The sequence below is a fragment of the Schistocerca gregaria genome, chromosome 5 (genome assembly GCF_023897955.1).
Source record: "Schistocerca gregaria isolate iqSchGreg1 chromosome 5, iqSchGreg1.2, whole genome shotgun sequence".
Taxonomy (NCBI): domain Eukaryota; kingdom Metazoa; phylum Arthropoda; class Insecta; order Orthoptera; family Acrididae; genus Schistocerca; species Schistocerca gregaria.
The window spans coordinates 326,818,890-326,842,483 of NC_064924.1; the positions used below are offsets into that span (position 1 = coordinate 326,818,890).

The 23,594-nt window shown below is 45.7% G+C and overlaps 1 protein-coding gene across 1 annotated transcript in view; it reads right to left on the minus strand.

Annotated features, from left to right (window-relative positions):
- The window catches only part of LOC126272415 (uncharacterized), a 201,167-nt gene that overhangs the window by 118,983 nt on the left and 58,590 nt on the right, over positions 1–23,594 (minus strand). The window contains exons 2-3 of the mRNA XM_049975254.1: positions 11,430–11,534; positions 2,238–2,701 (exon numbers count right to left, since the gene is read on the minus strand). Coding sequence (XP_049831211.1) covers positions 2,238–2,701; positions 11,430–11,508 — 543 coding nt within the window. The 5' untranslated portion in view covers positions 11,509–11,534. The remainder of the gene's footprint in view (positions 1–2,237; positions 2,702–11,429; positions 11,535–23,594) is intronic.

The following is a 23,594-nucleotide window of genomic DNA, read 5'->3' on the forward strand; positions in this document are numbered from 1 at the left end:
AACGTCCAGGCCACTTGTCATCTTCATTATCTCCACTAACTTCTTTGAAATGCTTACAGCACTTGTGAGCCATTGTATTACTCACAGCAAACTCAACAAATTCTAAAATTTTGCTGCATTTTCTTTCGCAATTTAAATACTGGTTCTCTCAGTTAGTTAACACTTGATTTTTTGTAGCGCCATCAGTAATCTGTTTGGACAGAAAAATTATGGGATTTCATGTTTGCCTATTATGCAAATCAATGTTTTTCATAAATGCCTAAGCATGTTTGAACATCTTCGTGCCATTATCAGTGGCTACTGCTATTTACTTATGTAAAATGTAGATACACTTGTTCTAAAGAAATTATTGATTATAATAATTAAAGTCTGTCATAGGTGTTACCTCAATGTTCTGCTTTAGTTTGTTGGTCTTAAGAAGCAAGGAGGGCGATTTGTGGTAACAAATTAGACAAGATAAACTTCATTGACAAGATCGTTCATAATAATCTTTATTCTGGATAACCATTTTCGGTAATCAGGTTATCATGTTCAAATGTGGAAACCATTTATAAATCCATGTGTAAATATATAAATGATTTCCAGATCTGAAGACTTAAGACTGATTACCGAAACCGGTTATGGAGGATAAAGTTTATTATTAGGATCTTGTGGAAGTAATAATTCCTTTAATTTCATTTTTCTGCATTGCTTCGTTCTGTAGGGACCTATTTACACTTGTGTATATCAGATGAGTGTACTAATGTAAAGAGTGTCCTACTGAAGCCAACAATGGAAAGAAGTAATCTAACAATCACTACAGACACAAACTGCTATTAGGTCCAATTTCATTACAACAAGTATTACTTAAATAATATTTACATTCTAGTCAACTCAATCGAAGTGTCCACTGATGATGGCACATAAGTGCTGAAACATGTTGTATGTGTAATAGGCGGATCTGAAATGCAGTAATTCTCGGAGACAGTTTTATGTAAAATAAATATTCGCCTGTAGTACCACAACACATTTAACCCTTCTAAGAGCTGGTGACGAGTATATATTCGACAAGATTAACTCTCTACAGCTACTGTTCAGAGATGGTTAGCAGCACATGGGAAAAATAGAGACAATCTGGTTAATACAACGCATGAAGTGAAAAATTTTCATTACACAAGTATCCTGTGTATGCGTCGTTGACTAAAACTTATTTGAAAGTTGTGTGAAGGGTATAAGTGCAGATTTTTTGTACATTGTACGTTCACATATATACACACATCCGTCTGTTCCGTTGTTCTTTGTCTGCATTGAATAGTCTTGCAATAGTCACGTTAAAAAGTTTACAGCTTGATTTTTGTATATGTCCATCCTTCTGACTAAGGTTTGAAAAATTTAGGCCGTTAACTTATGTTATAAAGTGGCACACCTGCAGCCGTCGTTGCGATGTTATTTATTATGTACGTACCAGTTTGGGTGATTCTATACACCATCTTCAGGCCTTAACTGAATGGGTGAACTCCAATCATATACGCGATCCCATGAGTGTCCAGCAATTATTAACGGTCTGTGTAGACTACTGTAACAGCACTCTTATGTGTGCTACCATCAAGTACCAATTACTAACTGTTGGTAGTTGATGGTTGCAAACACAATATGGTTGTTACAGTAGTCTGCGTAAACCAGTTCGTATATGTTGACCACTGATGGAATAGTGTATACTATTGGAATTCGTCACCTCCACGCCAAAGAAGCCCTGAAGGTGATATGCTGAATCACCTAAAATTGTAGGTACATAATAAACTACAGGTTGCAGGTGTTCCATTCTACTGCTGATGTTTTCTGGATGGCCACAACTGTAGCACTAAGTGGACTGCATCAGCCCGTGTATACTAACCGTTCTGCTCCCCAAAGGAAAATAAAAATGCATGGCTTGCTCTTACCACATTTACCTGTAGGTACTAACCAACCTAAAGATAAACTGCTACTAATTGTCATAATTATTAGCTGGAAATGAAGTAAGTAATGGTTTAGTCCTCCATCCTCAGTCAGTAATAAAATATCTCCACTTATACCCGTTGCAGACTGTATATTTGAGCATTACGTGGTCTTAACTGTATTTTTGCAGGGATTATAACACTCATTTGTTGAACTAAGCTCCCACCTAACTAAGAGCCTGGCAGTAGAAGTGTCTTGCTTCAAGTAGTTAGTAGTGTCTAGGTATAAGCAATTAGCTAAGTGAGGCAGTGTCTGTGGCTCACCGTCTTGCCCTGGAGGAGGCCAATCCTGCAGTCGAGGACGACGGTCTGGCCGACGCGCGCCGTCACGTTGTGTGGCCCCTCCCCGTCCTCGAAGTAAGGCCCGTAGCGCCGGCCGTCGCCCGCGGCGTGCACGTGGTAGTGCGAGTGCTGCGGCTGCTGCTGCGGCTGCTGGGGCCGCCACGTGCCGCCTGACATCGTGGTCGACGTCGTCGTCGCCGCGGTCGTCGTCGTCGGCGGCGGCGTCGTCGATTCGGCGAGTAAGGCCGTCGGTGCCGCAGCGAGCGTCGGTGGGTCGCTGCTGCCGGGTGTGGCGTCCAGCAGGGTGGCCTCACTGGACGCCGCCTCGCTGGACACCGCCGACGAAACTGTCGCGTCTGGCGTCGACGCCCTCGACGGCGCACCCGAGGGGACGGTAGACGCCCCGTCGCTTAGCACCGCATTCCTTGGGGTTGAGGCCGTGTTTTCTGTAAAAGTAGCAACTTTTAAACTTAGTTTGTCAGTTCTATGTAAGTAAAATTTATGATATTAACAGTAATAAAATTCGCATATGATTTGCACTGACTCACTGTTTATGTACCTGTGCACTGGACTGCTAATTCGCCCGAGCGTCTCTTGCGCCATTCCTTAGTGCTCACTAACGAGACATGAAAAGAGCTGGGCAAAACTGATGTTAATACTGTGAATAGTGCCTTATCATAATCTCTTTCCCACGTCAGCTCCTATTCCTTTGCTGAAGGAGAGTGATCCTAAAACACTCTATATTGCCTCTCTCTATCTGTTTTCGACTTCAGTCCCAATTTCCCTGGTACCTCTGAACAAATCCACGATATACGTACTTTTATTTCCTGTGAACTTACAGCGATCTCCTTGAGAGCGAGGTCGCAAAAGGCCAATGATTTTTACGGAATTCCAGGGCCCACATATTGTTTACCATGCGAACACAATATAGGCTGCTAGTGGCAACACGGGGCTGGACTGGTGTTATCCAGTAGCGAGCACACCGTGAGGCTACATGGTTCAAATGGCCCTCACCACTACGGAACTTAACATCTGAGGCCAATAGTCCCCTGTCCGCCCCCGGCAGCTGAGGGGCCAGCGCGACAGAATGCCAATCCTAACGGCCCAGGTTCGATTCCCGGCTAGGTGGGACATTTTCTCCCCTCAGGAACTGGGTGTTGTGTTGTCATAATCATCATTATTTCATCCCCATCGACGCGCAAGTCGCCGAAGTGGCGTAAAATCGAAAGACTTGCACCAGGCGAGCGGTCTACCCGACGGGAGGCCCTAGTCACACGACATTTTTTTTTACTAGTCCCCTAGAACTTGGAACTACTTAAACCTAACTAACCTAAGGACATCGCATACATCCATTCCCGAAGCAGGATTCGAACCTGCAACCGTAGAGGTCGCGCGTTTCCAGACTGAACTGCCTAGAACCGCTCTTCCACAGCGGCCGGCAACTGCTTAGTAGACGAGTAACTCACAACACTGCTAGTGGTGCTTAGACAAAGGAGAGCTATAAACAAAGCAAACATTGCGTTATAACTACAATAATAGTTGACATTTCGTCAGAAAGGAATCCAAGTAATTTTGCAGAGCGAGAAAGGAGTGGCCGATGAAATGTTAGTTTTTATACAAGACTAGTCGCTGGAATCTGTGGCGTCTCATAACTCGAATGTGTGGGCAATCTACATCAGGAATACAATGACGACAATAATTGCTTAACAAGTGAAAGTGATACTGGAATAGGTGTCGAACTATGTAGCTCATCATCTTCGTTGGACACGTAGTCACAAATCCGTTTTTTCGGTACATATAAAATACCTTCATCGGAAGTAAAAAATCTAAAATTACATCATGCAATGGAGATTAAAAAAACAATTGAGCAAAGGCATCGTCAATAATTAAGACATCTTCTCCATTTGTACAACATGACTATGGGCACAGGGTCAAAGCGAACAATTTAGCACCATTGCTTCGCCTATGAACTATTGATGACGCCTCTGGCTCAACGGTTTTATTAATCTCCATTGCATGATGTAATTTTAGATTTCTTACTTCTGATGAAGGTATATTTATATGTATCGAAACCTTGGTCAAGAATTTTAATAAATTTTTATCCTGCAACTGTTTTTGGCTGTCATCCTTTGTCGTGAAGAATAGTTGTCCAAGGACCGGATGATAAACATAATGATCTACATGGAAGATCATCTGCAGCATAGTACAAAGACATTTATGAGCAGATTTTGAATAAGTCTTAAGCAATATAACCTTGTAGTACTTAAGAAAAACTCTGAATACTTAAGGGATGACAAGGCGCACTTGTTACAAAAACTGGCGTTAGCGCGTTTCAAGAATGCTCGATACAATTTACAGGATGTGCATGATAGTGACCTACTACGTTATGCACATCAAATGGCGCGACATAGAGCACAATGATTTCTAGGAAAACAGCGGATGGCTGCCTAACATCAAACAGTGCTACAGAACTGGTTGATATATGATGATGAGACTGCAAACAGAACTTTTGTTTGGCGAAGCACTTCAAACTGCAGGATCATCCCGAAACCTTGTAGTTGAGATAAAAGGAACTTGTCCCATCGTTCGGTAAGTAATTTGCTTACAGCTCCGACCAGTCGAGATTTGAAGAGGAAATGCGTGTGAAAGGAACCAAGGAAACTAGAGTTACCAGAAGAGTTGTGTCAGTATCAACTAACATCAGTGCTTTAATGCATTCGTATACAATTATGTCAACTGGCTGGAAAGTTACTTATTATGCTGCGAGAAGTAGGATGTGCTCTGTTCTCTACGATTCTCTCCCGTATGCGTGATCCTGCAAGAGAAGTGGGGAATATTTACGTCACAGCAAGCAAGAATGGGAAGATGGGACTAAGGGAACTACTTTTGGCTGGTCAAAATAACTTGCTTTAGCATTCGGTTGCGTGCCACAACTTTCAGTTACCATAACTTCGTTAAACCAATACGAACCTATAGGCATTACTTAAGAGGAGATACATGGCTGAACGTCGTGACAGGTTTGTAGCTCCCAAGCATTTCGCCTTCGATCTTGATGAGGCGAACCTCTGTAATCTCTGAGACGCGCCGTTTTTCAAATGGTTCAAATGGCTCTGAACACTATGCGACTTAACTTCTGAGGTCATCAGTCGCCCAGAACTTAAAACTAATTAAATCTAACTAACCTAAGGACATCACACACATCCATGCCCGAGACGGGATTCGAACCTGCGACCGTAGCGGTTGCTCGATTCCAGACTGTAGCGCCTAGAACCGCACGGCCACTCCGGCCGGCCGAGCCGTTTTTCGTTCGCTGCTCATGGTGCCCATTAATGGTTCGTTTTGAGCGTTTCTTGAATGTCGAAGATATTCATTTTGTTAGGTGTAATACTTACATCCCATAGAACGCTGGTCTCTGTCGAGGTGGCGCAGTGGTTAGCACACTGGACTCGCATTCGCGAGGACGACGGTTCAATCCCGCGTCCAGCCATCCTGATTTAGGTTTTCCTTGATTTCCCTAAATCTCTCCAGGCAAATGCCGGGATGGTTCCTCTGAAAGGGCATGGCCGACTTCTTTCCCCGTCCTTCCCTAAACCGATGAGACCGATGACCTCGATGTTTGGTCTCTTCCTCCCAACAACCCAACCCAACCACAACCCCCCTGATCTCTGCACCTCCGGGACACTCATTTTCTGTGGCCTCGATGATACACGCGGTTAGCCATTAGCAGCTAATATTTTTTCCTGTTAACACAACACTTTCAAATTATCCTTATAAAAGATTTGACTTGTGACTCCGAACTCAAGGGGTTCCTTGTTAGTGTACGTAAAAAAATTAACGCGCCATATCCCCCCCCCCCCCCCATGTGTCACCTTCAACACGGAAGCGCACACACACACACACACACGCACACACAGAGAGAGAGAGAGAGAGAGAGAGAGAGAGAGAGAGACAGAGACAGAGAGAGGGAGGGAGGGAGGGAGGGAGCGAGAAATACAGACTGCCAGAGAAGCTAACAGGAACAAACAAGCTGATATTTTTAGGGGCTATTTTTCAATCATTAACATCAAAATGCAGTGGTAGACAAAGTGCGTACGGTACAACAATGTGCGTTTTTGATCACTTACCAAAAAAAGCCGATGTTTCAGCTGCTTTTGCAATGGACTTCCTCTGGATCTACCACTAAAAACATTTTTCTTGAATTTGCCTTAACATGCTTAGCTATTTATTTAAATAACTAATAGAATCTGCAGCCAGTATAAAATCAAAGAAGGATATACACTATGTGATCAAAAGTATCCAGCCCCCCCCCCCCCAAAACATACGTTTTTCATATTAGGTTGCTTGTGCTGCCACCTACTCCAGGTACTCCATATTTTCGACCTCTGTAATCATTAGACACCGTGGGAGAACAGAATGGGGAGTTCCACGGAACTCACGGACTTCGAACATGGTCAAGTGACTGGTTGTCACTGGTGTCATACGTCTACGGGAGATTTCCGCACTCCTAAACATCCCTAGGCTCACTGTTTCCGATGCGATAGTGAAGTGGAAACGTGAAGGGACACATACAGCACAAAAATGTACAGGCCGACCTCGTCTGTTGACTGATAGAGACTACCGACAGGTGAAGGGGTTTGTAATGTGTAATAGGCAGACATCTACCCAGAACATCACACAAGAATCTTAAACTGCATAATGATTCACTACAAGTACTATGACAAATAGGCGGGAGGTGAGAAAACCTGGATTTCATGGTCGAGCGACTGCTCATAAGCCACACATCACACCGGTAAATGCCAAACGAAGCTCGCTTGGCGTAAGGAGCGTAGACATTGGTCGATTGAATAGCGGAAAACGTTGTGAGGTCTGACGAATCACCGTACACAAGGTGGCGATCCATTGGTAGCGTATGTGTATGGACAATGCCTGGTGAACGCCATCTTCCACCGTGTGTATTGCCAACAATAAAATGGGGAGGCGGTGGTTTTATGGTATGGCCGTGATTTTCATGGAGGGGACTTGCATCCCTTGTTGTTTTGCGTGGCACTCTCGCAGCAGAGGCCTGCATTGATGTTTAAGCATCTTCTTGCTCCCCATTTTTAATGAGCAATTTGAGGATGGCGATTGCATCTTTCGACACTATCGAGCACCTTTTCGTAATGCACGGCCTGTAGCGGAGTTGTTGCACGACAATAACATCCCTGTAATGGACTGGCCTGCACAGAGCCCTGACCTGAATCCTGGGATGTTTTGGAACACCGACTTCGTGCCAGGCCTCACCGACCGACATCGACACCTCTCCTCAGTGCAGCACTTCGTGAAGAATGAGATGCTATTCCCCAAGAAACCTTGCAGCACCTGACTGAACGTATGCCTGCTAGAGTGGACGCTCTCATCAAGGCTAAGGGTGGGCCAAGACCATGTTAATTCCAGCATTAGCGATGGAGATCACCACGAACTTATAACTTATTTTCAGCCAGGTTTCCCGATACTTTTGATCACATGTTGTAGTTCCCAACAGGCTATCTGGTTAAAACAGACACTATATTTGTGACAGACATGTCTCTGTTCGTATTTAAATGATATAAGGGTAATTATTTTCCGTATTGTTGAACTATACGGCTGGATGTGAAGCCTCTCCTTATACTCGTATTTAAACAATATGATGGTAATTATAGTGTATAGCTCTGAACATGTCTAACTATTATTTTAAAAATTGTATGCATTTTTATTCTACTTTATATTGCAAAATAAATGAGAAAACTCTGCGGTATCCTGTTACTGGATCATAACTGGAAGGTATTTGGCCTCCTGACTAGTTTAATAAATTCGACCTTTACAGCAGTGATACCTCTCTTCCATCTGAATAGTTAGTGACTATATGCTTTCTGTAATTAGGTGAGTTGTGCGTAGAGATGTGGTGCCAAATCTCTCCAGCGACCTACTAAGGCCTCATTACTGCCATGCCACGACGCGTCGAAGGTGTTATTCGTACCAAAGGTGACATAACGGCTATTAGGTAGGTGATCGTAGCGTTGTGGCTGATAAGTGTACGCCATCGAACGGCTCGGGTGGAATACGACAGAGAAATGGCAAGAGAAGGAGAGATAGGAAGGAAGGAAGGAAGAAAGAAAGGTAAGGAGCTGCTGGTTATTCCACTTTACATACAATGTACATTTTCTACCAGCACAACGCCACCGCAAAATATGTGTCAACGCCTTAAATTTAAGGAAATGGTTTCAGTTCATGTTGATGTCTGATAATTTGGAATTCATTGTTTGTTCATCTTTTTGTCGGTAGTGTGTTATGTGACAAAGGAAATAATTTCGTGTTTGCCCTCCTTTGCTCGCGCGGATTACATTCGCCATCAACATGATTCTAAGCCACAATTTTTTCTGACTGGGCTGGATTGAGCTAGTGCCATTAACAGTACCTTTCCGTCAACTCTCTGTCTGTTAGCGGAAGCCTTTGTTAGCTTCAGTTACGCAATTCCCATTGTTTATGAAACACCATTGTGTCGGGACCGGTGGCCGTCGCAGTCTGTTCCCTTTAATCCCCCAAACCAACCAACCAACCACTACTGTGTCCTGGAGGACCCTGGTCGTCCGCGCGACCTCTGTTGTTACGTTCTGAAACAAAGTAATGCGCCGAGCGGGGTAGGGCGTGTTGTCCTTAGTGTAAGTTAGTTTCAGTTAGATTAAGTAGTGTGAAAGCTTAAGGACCAATGACATCAGCTGTTTGGTCGCATAAGACCTTGCCGCAAGTTTCCAAGTCTATGTTACTTTACTGCTTTCCTACTTTCAGTTCATCGCTCACGGGCGTTAATGCAGACTTACTGTAACTGATTGCAGTTAATTTTCTTTTCGCCTAGTATTCACTTCAGTTTTAGTTTGTGGAAAAAACCTCAAAGGCATAAAAACATCACGGACAGAGTTTGGTAGAGCTCCTGATGTATGACTGGGTTGTTCCATGAGTTGAGCGCTGAAGAACTTGAAAGTGATATTGTTGTCTCATAGAACAAGGACTGTGCATATGAAACCGGTCATGAATCGGGAACAGAACAAGGAGTATAAGAAAATGATATATTTGAATTACAGGAGGAAGCAATTCAAGAGGCCGCATTTTTAGAGGAAAATGGAATAGCTAAATGGAGAGAAAGTAAATATCGTATCAATGTCAGAACAAGACCGTGTAATATTCTTACGTATTTACCTGAAACCGTCACAATATCTACTAATATTTTCTTCAACTAAGTTCTTGGGAACTTTTCTATGGAAAGGGAAGCTAAGGAAACATATACAATAGAGATCAACCAATTCAGGTTTCTCTTAAGGTGTCTGACGTTTAACAACATACATGATTGTTCGCAGAGACAGAGTGACAAGCTATTTGCTACGAGAAAGGTGCTACGACTATTTACGAACTACTGCCAACAATATTTCACACCTAGTGGATACATTACTACTGACGAACAACTTTTGGCGTTCAGAACAAACTGCCCATTCGAGCAATATATTCCCCGCAAAGTGGTGCTAAGTATGGACTAAAAGTGTTTCCTTTGATTGATGCCGGCCGCTGAGGCCGAGCGGTTCTAGGCGCTACAGTCCGGAACCACGCTGCTGCTGTGCTCGCAGTTTCGAATCCTGCCTCGGGCATGGATGTGTGTGATGTCTTTAGGTTAGTTAGGTTTAAGTAGTTCTAAGTGTAGGGGACTGATGGCTTCAAATGTTAAGTCCCATAATGCTTGGAGACATTTGAACTTTTGTTGGTGTAAAAACGGCTTACTCAGTTTAGAAGAGAGAGAGAGAGAGAGAGAATGTTCAGGAAGAATTTCTGCCCAAAAAAAAAAGAAATATAAGGAAGGGAGCGAGAATCATTTATCTTCAGGTTTCAACGTGATTGTACAATAACGTCATACAGTCCGAAGAAAAATAGGACAGTGTTGGTGCTATTAAGCATGCTTTTCGGCGATGCTATGGACTCTTCAACACAAGAACAAAAGAAACCTGAAATGTTTACTTTGAGTAACACGTCAAAAGTGGGGACAGATCTTTTTCGATCAGCTATATAAGAAAAACAACGCGTCATGTAACACAAGAAGGTGACCTGTAGTACTATTTTACAGTAATAAAAATACTGCATCTATAAATTCTTTATTCATATTATAAACACCACTGCAGGGCTTCAAATCAAGCTGTAAATGAAATTGATCTGATAGAAAAAAGTCAGCTCGGAGCTAATAAAGTTAAAATTGAGCAACGTTCACTCATTGAATGCCTTTAGATTAATTAAAAATCCTAAAATCATACATATACACCATCCAAAGCATCCAATAGACAGTATGTTGCGGGATGACACCTGTCATCCGCTCGGGGAACCGTGACGGGAATTATCACGTGACTAACGGAGTGTTAAGAACAATTCTACAATCTCCACAGTATTTACTTGTTTGCCCGCAAAGTTGAACCGTTTTTGTTCATATAGTGCTATCGTATCACTGGGCTCTTTCGTTCGGGATACCAAGAGGTGAGTGTCAAAGGAAAAAATTTAGCAGTAGTAGAGATGCAATAGTGTTTTAATTTTTTTCCTAAATATGTACTATTTTTGTAAAGTACCCTGAGTTAAAACCAATAACTCATGCGCCACATCACTGGTTTTCTTTGTTGCATTGTGGATTCAGGTATGAACTACAGCAATCATTAAGGAAATTATGAAGACATTTCTATTCAGGTTAACGAAATGGTGAAGTAGTGACAAATGAGGATTTATTTGTGTCATAGCTATTAGACTTCAGTCGAAATTTCTCTACTTGGCTTCTAAAAATATATTAAATATTCCTCAAAGAAGTTCGCTTAGAAACAGAACATGCAATAGAAAAATACAGTCAGTCTTCTCTTTTCAGCTGCCTGTAGAATTCAGTACAACTTTCTTTAGTAACTTCTATATGCTTCAATTGTACACAAGAGATTTGTCTCGAATTCTGTTACTACTATGTGGAATTGATGGACCTAGAGTTTCTTCCAAACACATTTTTACTTCTTATGAGACTGGTGGAAGTTTCATAATTACGTTACACAGGCCAGGTACAGTATTAATTTCTGGGCATTTTGAAATGTCTGTTGGAGAAATAGTTGGAGTGTTGCATCAAGAAGTGATGCTACTGTGCAGACTTACCAGCATGTGGTGTCATGGCGGAGCAGAGCAGCAGCGCGCATGCGCAGCGCAGCGCCATGGCGGACCTCAGCCCGCGCATGTGCACTGAGCCATAGCGCCGGGACCCTGCGGACAAGTTCTGTTGTTAGAGTCAGTTTAGCCGTAGCACATGTAGCGTATGATCCTGGCCCTGCGTTATCAGGGATCTTGCATATCGTTGCCCACTTTCTCTCGGAGAAATTATGGCGATAAGGAAAAATGTGAAATAAAATAGATTGTGCACAGTGAAATGTTTAAATGTGACTCATCAATTTTAAACCTGTTCTTTCTCCCAGTACGAAAAGAAAAACACATGGAAAAATGAAAATGTCAGTTAATATCACTAACACTGAACATACACAGTATGAACCGGTGTAACATTTTTTATAGACACTAATAAAACATTCGGTTGCAAGAGAAGGAGTTTATCTCGTCTACAAGATAACGCATAAATAATAATGCCATTACGTGCTCATGATTATGCACTATTTTTCAAGCAAAAGGAAAAATACCATGGAAGGAGTATACATTCGTTCGTTTGAGAAACAAACTCGTTGTATTCTACATTATAAAACCTCATCTTACCTATTACACATGTTGGTCTTCCCTTTGTCTGTTCTGCGCACTTGAGACATACTATAGCGGACTGAGTTTGTTTCATTAAAAGTGGCAACGAAACCTGCCTACAAGAGGTTAAGTTTGATTATTCATAGTCCCACTAAAAGACGGAAACCAGTAAGAGGAAAAAACAGTACACTTCTGAAGTATAAAATTATTCATTTTAATTCAGGTTAGTAATGGTCTAGTTCAGTTAATGAGATTTTTAATATTCTGTCTTATGTTTCTTGCACTAATTGTATAGCCACTAAGAGTGTGGTTAAACAGGATATTTGCTCATCACGTGACGAAGCATACCTGTAAAATTTTGAAGGCTACTGTAATGTTTTGTCACTTCTGATGCGTGTGTGGGTTCGATATAGTCCACTGAAAGTTGCTGATTAGGATCCCAGCTTCCACAGCTGTACACAATGCAGAGGAGGCTTTCTAAACTTTTGTGTTGATATGATAAACATAATTTCCTGTTTGCGAAAGCAGGTAAAATGAGCAGCCCTTGCCGTCCGATAGCAAAATGAAGACATTCTAAGAACCAAAGAGTCCGTAACACAACAAATGTGTAATAACACAGTTGAGATGTTTGGTATTAATAATTAAATTAGTGACAATTTATTTGTGGTGTTCATCATGATCACGAGGGGCGAGCAGCAAGTAATGCAGCATATTCATTTTCTGGAAGCAGGTTGCTTTTATTTACTTTTACAATACACCGTGTTATTCTCCTCTCTTCTGCCTACAGAACCCTATTTTTTTCCAAATGATATTTGTGACGGCGTTTCTCCACCTTACTGTGAGAGCATGTATGCCCGCGTGATACCACTCTACAGGCGCATCAGGAGCCGGCCCATCATCCAAGTAGTACTTCGTACAGAGTGTGTCCTCCGTTGGGCCAAACAGATGGAAATCGGCGGATCCTTCACTGCTCTTTATGGTTCTCTAATATGAGACGAGGAACCAAGCTGGCACGCAGCTTTGAGTACCCTTATTGGTGGACGAGTGTTCAGCACTACCAGCAGAGACGTACAGTTGTGCAGCGGGGTGTTTGACTATGATCCGTCGATCAGCCCAAATGAAAGTGTTCACACGTTCCAACATTGCAGCAGGCATAACAGCAGCTGGTCGGTATGTGGGAGACGGGGCATGTTTCCGCGATCTTGTTTCGACGATGACAGACGCCTCGCCAAACGAACCACAGTGCTCAACAGTGGCGGTTTCCGTCAGGGCTCTCGCGTAATCCTACTGGCGCCACTTGTGCGTGAGTTCCATCGACTCTGGCCCTCGTCGTATAATTTTTTCCGGGTTTATGTGTTACCGCTCAGTCGCTCGGTGACAGCCGAACTGTGCGGATCGCATGCGGAGCTGCGGGGGTACATGTGGTACTGCATCGAGCCACAGGGACCTGCTTCCGGGTTACGTCTCGAGGGTGCGCAAAGCTTTCAATCTTTGGCATACCGAGGAATCAGGAGCGACCAACTGCCTTTTTGTTAAAATAAAGTTTGGCGCTCAGAAAGACCATCTGAGAGCAAGGCCACCTGAGGAAGCCTTGAGAGCGGAACTGTTGTGTCTTTTAGCCGCTTTGGAATGTCGTGCACTAGTGGTGGCTTGGGGTCGCAGCGGTCTACCGCTCTCGACAAAAGGCACGTCTTATTGTTGCCTCGGGCCGCGTCGCCGGCCGTTTTGAGCATCCCAGCTGCCGCAGAGCCAGGCTGTGCTGCCCCAAAGGTTAGGGAAATTGTGGGTCAGGACCTGGAAGCCGGCCGCGGAACCAGTGAAAAGGTTTCCGGGGCCGCCGTCCAGACCTCCGCGTCCACCAGCGCAATAAGACCACCACTGCAACCGAGTAACGTAACGGTGCCAACGATTGTTGTAACTGGCACTCCCCTGGCACCAGCCCCCTTCGCCGCTCCAGTCTTTTCTACAAATACACCTATTGCTGTAATGCATAAAACACCAACATAATTATACATAGTCAGTACTTGCGATCCCACCCCTTCTCCCCTTGTCCAATTACGCTCCTGCTTGCCAATGCCACGAACAACAACCTCCCAAATTACCTAGCATCCCTGAGTAAAGGCAGGCAGTAAAGGCGAGTAGACAATCTTTCAGCCGATCGAAATCCTCCCCAAACCCACCGCCTCGACCCAACCCTCAACCTGTTTGTGGTAAGCGTACTGTAAGACAATCAGTACACACACGATCAGTTTATTTGACTTGTCGCTCTAACGAAGTAGGCGAGTGTCAGCAATATGTCTCGTGGTATTACCGTGGCGTGTTTATCTTCTGCCGTTAGGGCAGACGATAGAAATGCCACTTGCACGCTTAAACTAGCAGATTGACAGTAACCAACTTTAAACAGAACTTGATTAATTTTCACACACATTTATTAAAATAATAACAAGCATAAAAATACCTTAACATGGTACTGGGTGCTATTTACAATTGACAGTCTGAAGTTCCTTTGATCTTGGTACATTAATCTTATTCTCACATATCTCTTATACTTGCTAAAAGTGTCTATACATTTATTTTCATGGCTATGCACAGGAATATGGTAATCTTATTAGGCGCAGATTAAAACTTGACTATAGACTAGTACAGACTAATGCAGTCTGGTACAGACTGGTGTAGACAAATGCAGACAAATGCAGACTGACTAATCGGAGGTCTGTACACTTGTAATAACTCCTCACGCGTTCATGTATCACTGCGCGAGTGTGATCCACAAGGAGAAAAGGTTCTACAGTAGCAGCAATCTCGTTGGCTGCGTTACAAATTGACACGCGGATCGGCGGAAGCAGAATTTGGTCCATCTCTAAGGCAGCGCCATCTCGTAGTGCGGAGGTGGACGAGCACTGCGCCTGTGCTGTTGTGCTTAGCGGGGCGCGCTCTAGTGGGAAAGTTGTGTATGCACTGACTATGAGGAACTATGTTCACACCAAGATCCAAATACCTAAAATCCCCCCTCCCTCCCCCCCACACGCACACAGGTCCACTTCATCCAAACCGCAGCGTGCAAAGAAGCAGCGCAAGGATGGACACACCAAAAGCAAGAAGAGGTCCACCACCCAGCACCTGTTGTCGCCCTGGGAGGGAACCATCGCCATGAAAGGGAACTGCACAACCGGGCAGGATCGGGACGGTTTCGTGTTGGCGAGGAAAACCTTTCTGCAGGCCGAAGTTTCCAGTGGCCCGCTGAGTAGAACCCACCCTGAACAGGTTGCCTAATAACCCATAGGAAACACAAAACAACACAACAGCAACACAAACACAGGAACAAGTCACCCACCATCTCTCTTCGATTGTCATGGATTTTCAACGAAATCACGAGGAACTTTTCCGAATTGTTAAGAACAGAAATCGGGGGAGACAATTTCAAGGCAAAACATGCTGGTGGTGATGAGATAAAAATAACTCTACACACACTGGAAGACTACAATGCAGTGAAGACACTTTTTACCAGCAAGAACGTAACCCACTACACATTCCCTGCAACAAATACACTTATGAAAATCATTGTTATCAGAGATATCCCAAGACGACTGCCCCAAACACAGATCTGACTGCCCAGGAATTCGTTGTCAGGGCTGTCCAGCTGAAGGGCACAGTCGAAAGTAAGTGGCCTTTTTTTCAGAAACATTGCTGAATATTCCCAAGAACAAAAGGCAGATGAAAATGATCCTGGCTGTGCCTACCACCACCGGGCCACAGCGCTTCAGAAACAAGTTGGTGCAGTGCTTCAGGTGTCAGGGACTGAAACATATCGCCGCACACTGCACCATGGCAGTAAGATGCGGGAAGTGGGCCGATGCCCAAGACATGAGGTCCTGTACACTCAAACCCATGGACCAACAAGTAAGGTGAGTGATGTGTGGCAAAAAGCACATAGCGAGTTACGAAGGTTGTAAGGTCCATAAAGGACACATACAGCAGCCAAAAGGAGCAAAGGCCGGCCCCCAAACACAAAAACAAAACACCAGCACCATCTCTAGACACACAAAGAAACCTAACACATCAACACACGCAGACAAGAGTTGGGTTAAACCAAGACCTGACACTCCGAGGGCAGCATACGCTGCAGTGGTTTCTCCACGAAGAAGCCACGAAAGTGTAGCCCCGTCACCAGAACATCAACCACAAACACAATAGCAACACCAGGTAAGGCAAAACAACAACGACCAGGTCTGCAATAGAGAATGATCTAGGGAACCTGTACCACAAGCTGCCACAGAGTGTGCAAACCTTTCCCCGGCAGTTACCCAACCCCTCCTCGTATCAGCTATTAGGCATAATTGTCCAGACCATGAACCTTGTCATCGAGATGACGAAGGAAGTCAGGGAGGCCCAGAGACAAAACAAAGCTGATCCTTGTTGCCATTCGAGCAGCAGTCAAGTAATCGCTCCACTCTGTGACTTACTCAGTAACAGCAAAACCACATCATGGATAGATGACCAAATATCCAAGGCCTGACTAAGTGATCCTTTAACGCAGATGGCATTGTTAATCAAGTGGTCGAACTCAGAGAATTCAGGAAGGAATTCTCAATCGACATACGCATGATGGCGGAAACCTACCTCAAGCCAGGAATCAAGGTGACAGTTCCCAATAACAATAGTTACCGTGTAGATACTCCAACCCAAGGCTTAGGGGTGGCCATATACATAAAAAGAGGTACCCACACCACCAGATATACGTACAAGCGACCAATGAAATTGAAGCAGTGGCAGTAGAAGTAACTATTGCCACAGGACCTCTAACAGTAGCTGCAATCTACCGACCCCCAAACGACGAGACCGATGAGGGATATATAGGAGCTTTAGTCCAAATTGAGCGCAAACTAATCGGAGGCGACTTCAGTGCCAAGAACCCACGCTGTAAGTCTAGAATAACCTCCAAAGTAGGCGCCAAACTGCAACTAGCACAACCACCACTTTGAAACATGAGGTCCAGGCGCGCGCCCACTCACTTTCCTAAAAATGGACGTATGTCCGACGTAGATATCGCTCGCGCTCCGCCACCTCTGCCGAAACAGTAGAACAAACGCTACAAGACCTAACAGGTATCATCCTACAGGCAGAGGAAGATGTCACCCCCCCCCCCCCCCACCACCACCACCAAGGGACGGGATGCCACAGCACATACAGCTCCTGGAGCATTTATTATTTCAAATACGATACAAAAATGGAGTAGCAAAGCAGTGGAAGGACACAAGAGGTCAGGCCATCAGGAGGCTGCTCAGTCGTCTACAGTTGAAGCTGAAGGCAGCGCTCAGTGAGCTCAGAAATCTGCAATGGCAAAATCACCTCTCAGCCCTAAAAATAGACGATCACATACTCTGGCAAGCTACCAGACAATTCGCTAAAAGACGCGCTACAATGCTGCCCCTGCACGGCGAGCGGGGGATGGTCTACAGCCCTGCTGATGAGGCCAACGCCCTCGCCGATACCTTCGAGCAGCAATTCCAGGCCGATGACCCCCAGGACGATGAGCGTGAAGAGGTAGTTAGTTCACTGTCAAATGCCTGTCTTCCTCAATGCTGAGGAAAACCCAGAGAAGATCTCCCACTTTTCGCCGCCGAAGACGTGGCAAAAGTAATTAGTTTCCGTCCAACAAAAAAGGCGCCAGGATACGACACTGTCACCAATCAGTTAGTTAAAATCCTCCTGCACATGGTGATCACACACCACAAGAACGTATTCAACGAGATTACTCGTTCTCACGAGTTCCCAGCTTGCTGGAAACTTGCGGAAGTGGTTACGATCCACATATCAAGGGATGGCCCTCTATTCCCGCAGCAATACAGACCGATTAGCCTCTTGCCAAGTCTCAGCAACATCTATGAGCGGCTCCTGCTAATACCCATACAGGAACATATTACCAGAGAACAATTTCTTCCTTATCTACAATTCGTATTTCGGCACATGTTTCAAAGTGGCGGTTGCACTAGTTGCAATTTGGCGCCTACTCTGGAGGTTATTTTAGAGTTACAGTGTGGGTTATTGGCATTGAAGTCGCCTCCGATTAGGAGTTTGCGCTCAATTTGGACTGAAGCTGCTATATTTCCCTCATCGATCTCGTCATTTGGTTGGTTGGTTGTTTGAGGATTAAGGGACCAAACAGCAATGTCATCAGTCCCTTGTTTCAAATGTGGTCCATTCCGCTAATGTGACATCTCACGAAAGTCAGAACAATACAAGGGAAAAGGCTAATAACGTAAAAAGGCAGTGATGTTGTCAACGGCAAAAACAAAATTAGTGGAATAAGCAAGAGAACAAACCCAACGCCATGCTGAAGCAGTACAGGCAAGAACGCCTGTGACTTAAAAGGTGCAACCGCTAGAATGTACGAGTAGAAGTATGTATGGGAAAAAGGAGACTAACCAATCCTTAAAAAAATGTGGGGAAAAACAGAGTAAAGGGGGAAGAAAAGAGGATCTCTGTCAGAGAGGTGAGTCGGGAACCTCCAAACACGGCTTACAGTGGGAGACACTCACCGTACTGCCCCAACACGAGAGAGAGATTAAAAACCTTAAAACTGAGAATAAAAACCACTTTCCCAGAGGAAACCGAGAACTAGAGAGACTATCTGGGAATCGTCAGCCAACATCAAAGGTAAGGTGTGGGGGAGTCTGTACTTAGCACGCAGAGTCTAAAGAAGGGGACAGTCAACCAAAATGTGGGCGACTGACTGGAAGGATCCACAACCACAAAGCTGGGGTGGCTCATCACGCAAAAGAAAACCATGGGTCAGCCTGGTATGGCCAATGTGGAGGCGACACAGTGTGGTCGAGTCCTTTCAGGAGAGGCAAAAGGAAGAACGCCACGGGCCTGGTGTCACCTTAATTGCACGAAGTTTATTAGACAGAGGAGTAGCCTCGCAAGAATTGGCCCAAGACTGTGCGAAGTCGGATTAGATGTGAAGCCGTAAATCCGCTGAAGGAGGGGTTACAGAAAACGGGGGGTAAGTGACTGCTTCCCCAGCCAAACGATCAGCGAGCTCATTACCCAGGATACCCACATGGCCACATACCCAAAGGAAGTCAATGGAACAGGCAGCACGGTGAATAGCAGTGAGATGGTCATGGATGGCAGAGATCAAGGGATGAAGCGAAAAACACCGGTCAATAGGAAGAAGGCCACTCATCGAGTCTGTACATAACAAAACGCGGTTGTGTTGGGACTGTCTAATAAAGGTAAGGGCCTGGGAAATTGCCATCAATTCTGCAGTAAACACCCCACATGTAGATGGCAGCAGATGATTTTCTGTTCCAGCAGAGGACGTGAAGGCATACCCCACATGATCAGTAGATTTAGAGCCATCAGTGTAAAAAACAACAGCATCCCGAAACTCCCACAAAATTTGGCGGAAAAAGGAACGGAACACCATGGGGGGGGGGGGGGGGATGGGATCTTTCGGACCTCGGCAGAGGTCCATCCGAATTCGAGGCCGAGGAACTAATCAAGGGAGGAGGGGTGTAGGGGAGGGAGCGAGGAAGACAGGGAAAAGAAGGAAGCTGAAAATCATGGCAAAGAGACGCAAGACGGAGCCCAACTGCTAAACCCCCCGATGGCGGGAGTCGGATGGTCTGGGAACAGGATAGAATCGGAAGGATGAGTGGGATAGGAAAGGATAGCGAGTGCATAACACACCAGAAGCTGGGACCGCCGAACAGAAAGAGGGGGGGGGGGAATCCCAGCTTCAACCAGGAGACTACCAGCAGGGCTAGTAGGGAGGGCACCGGTGGCCAAACGGATACCACAATGGTGGACTGGATCCAGCACGTGCAGTGTGGAAGGAGCAGCTCTATGATAAACTTGACAACCATAGTCCAAGCGAGGCAGAACTAAAGCATGATAAAGGTGGAGACGGAGGGAACGGTCCGCACCTCAAGAGGAGTGCGCAAGGAAGCGAAGGACATTGAGTTTACGGAAACATCCTTCTTCCAGAAGTCTGTATTGGGCAGCCAAGTGAGCTTGTTGTCGAAAAGAAGACCCAGCAAACGAAACTCTGGGACCATAGGGAATCGTTGTGCATAGAGGTAGAACTCTGGATCAGGGTGGATCGTAGTACGACGACAGAAGTGGACCACTCGCCATTTTGAAAGAAAGAATTGAAACCCGTGTGAGAGGGTCCATGCAGAGGCACGCCGTATAGCTCCCTGTAGCTGCCGTTCTGCAGATGCCATCGAGGAGGAACTAACCCAAATGCAGAAATCAGCCACATACAGAGCAGGGGTGACCAAAGGACCGACAGAGGCCACAAGTCCATCGATAGCAATGAGGAAAAGAACAACACTCAAGGCAGAACCCTGTTGGATGCCCGTCTCCTGGGTCTGTCGAGAACTAAAAATAGTACCAACTCGAAGTCTGAATGACCGATGGAACCGGATTAGCGGATAAAAATAGGGAGTGGGCCCCGAAGACCCCACTGATGAAGGGTAAGTAAGATGTGATGGAGCCAAGCCGTGTCATAGGCCTTGCGAAAGTCAAAAAACACTGTAACCAAATGGCGGCGCTGGGAAAAAGCCTGCCGAACTGCGGATTCCAAGCGAAGTAAATGATCGATAGGAGACCGTCCCTCTCGAAAGTCACACTGGTAAAGGGACAATAGATCACGAGATTTGAGGACCCAATTGAGCCGATGGCTTACCATCCGTTCAAGTAGCTTACAAACAATATTGGTCAAATTAATCGGCCGATAGCTGTCAACAGATAGGGGGTTCTTACCAGGCTTAAGGACAGGAACCATGATACTAGCACTCCACTGAGAAGGGAAGTCACCCTGGAGCCAGATACGGTTAAACACCCGAAGAAGATGTTGCCATTGTGGAGCACTGAGATGCAGAAGCAGTTGGTTATGAATGGAATCAGGGCCAGGGGCCGTATCATGAGGAGAAGATAGAGCAGAAGGAAATTCCCATTCAGTAAAAGGTTCGTTGTAAGATTCTGACTCACAAGGGGTAAAACATAAGGTAGAAGGTGCAGCCCGCTGTTTCTGGTGAAGGAAAGCAGCTGGATAGGAGGCTGATGCTGATGACACTGCAAAATGGGTCGCAAGACGTTCTGCAAGAACTAATGGGCCTGTACAATGGGAGGTGAAAGCCTGGGAGGGTGGACTGTCGATGGAACCCTTGGAGTGAGCGAAGTGCAGCCCATACCCATGACAGAGGAACAGTAGAACCAAGGGAAGGAACGAATCGTTCCCAACATATCCGCTTGCTCTGTTTGATTAAATAACGGGCTTTAGCGCGAAGGCGTTTAAAGTTAGTAAGGCTGGCTGTGGAATGGTGCCTCTTAAAGTGTTGCAAAGCTCGACGGCGATCACAGATGGCAATGCCAATGGCTGTACTCCGCCGTGGGACTTGCCGGCGACGAAATGGTCCAGATAAGCGCGGGACAGCAAGGCTAGCAGCGCGAACAATCGCGTCAGACACTTCACGGAGGTCGTCATCAATACAACCCGACATAGAGGGAGAAAACACGACCTGTGCAGTGTATAGAGGCCAATCGGCGCGTTGGAAGGACCAACGAAGTAACCTGTTCATCGGGGAGCGGGAAGGGAGCGAGATAATCAATGGGAAATGGTCGCTATCACAAAGGTCGTCGTGTGGCGACCAGTGTAAAGAAGGGAGGAGAGAGGGAGAAGAAAGAGAAAGATCAATGGCAGAAAAGGTACCATGACCGGCACTGAAATGAGTAGGGGAGCCATCATTAAGAAGGCACAAGTCGTGGTCTGCAATAAACTGGTCTATGAGAAGACCTCGTCTAGATGGAAAGGCACTTCCCTTACAAGGGATGATGAGCATTAAAATCCCCAAGGAGGAGGAAAGGAGGAGGAAGTTGCTGAAGAAGAGCAGTAAAGGCAGCAGGTATAAGAGTCCTGTCAGGAGGGAGATAAAGTTGGCAACCCGTGACCGCAGAGTCTAGGTGGACCCTAACAGCAACCGCTTCCAGTGTAGTTTGAAGAGGAATGCATGTGCTTGCAATGTCTGTACGGACCAACGTACAAACGCCACCAGAAGCCCGCAGGGGTCCGACCCGATTTCGACAGAAAACACGGAACCCACGGAGGGTCGGTGAGTGAGCATCAGTAAAATGAGATTCCTGGTGAACCACACTAACTGCAAAGTAAGACGAAAGAAGGGATTTCAATTCCGGAAGGTGACGATAGTATCCATGACAATTCCATTGTAGAACCACAGAACGATGATTTAAATGGGGGCTGAATACGCGAAAGCCAGTCATAGCTCCAGGTCCCCATCTGTCGCCGACAAGGAGGGGGCGAGATCCATGAACGACAGGTCAGAATCCGGTTGTGAAGTCAGGGATGGGACCTCCGGTGACACCAGAGGCTCTTTTTCCCGGGATTTCTTCTTTTCAGGCTGCGATCGAGGAGGGCTGTGTGGCATAAAGGAGCCAGCTGCAGCAAGACCAGGAACAGAAAGAGACCGGGCGACCTGGGGGCCGACAGACCGCGGGTCTCGTGTTAGTCACGTGGCAGCAGTCCTTTGTCCTGGAAGGTGCCGGGTAGGGGCATCCCGGGAGAGGCGCCCTTGACCGGCAGACGAAGAAGGAGTGGGACACTTCTCCAGCTGGGGAGGGGAAGCAGCGCCCAGAGGAAACAGATCTGCAGGGAAGGGGGGAGGAGAGAGGTCTGGGTTGCGGGTAAGGAAGGGGGAGGAAGGGGTGACGATGTAACCAAGGCGTAACTAGATGTCAAGGACACAGGGTGAAGACATGTATACTTCTCATGGGCCTCTGTGTAGATTAAACGATCGAGGCACTTATACTCCTGTATCTTCTTTTCCTTCTTATATACTGGGCAATCTGGTGAACGTGGAGAATGACTGCCATAACAATTTACACACACAGGAGGGGAACACAGGGACTCCCCTCATGGAGTGGACGTCCACAGTAACCACAGAGAGGGGCCTGTGAACAGCAGGAAGACATGCATCCAAAACACAACCACTTAAAACACCTCGTAGGAGGTGGGACGTAAGACTTGATATCACATCGATAAACCATAATCTTAACTTTCTCAGGGAGGGTATCCCCTAAAAAGACCAGGATAAAGGCACCAGTATCAATGCTATTGTCTTTAGGGCCCTTCTGAACAAGCCGAACAAAGTGAACACCCCGCCGTCCGAGATTGTCCCGAAGTTCCTCATCAGTTTGAATGATGAGGTCCCTGTGAAAAATCACGCCTTGTACCATATTTAGGGACTGGTGGGGGGTAATGGACACAGAAATTGTGCCAAGATGGGTACAGGCATGAAGGGCTGCAGATTGGGCAGCTGAAGCAGTATTGATCAGCAACGAACCTGACCGCATGTTGCTCAGGGAGTCCACTTCGCCAAACTTGTCTTCAATGTGTTCCACAAAGAATAAAGGTTTGGTATTGGTGAAAGTATCTCCATCAGTCCTAGTGCAAACTAGATAACGGGGTAAAGGTTTCGCCCCTAGTCAATGGGCCTCACCCTCTTCCCAGGGAAGGGAACGACGAAGGGGCAAGAGAAGCAGCACTTGAAGAAT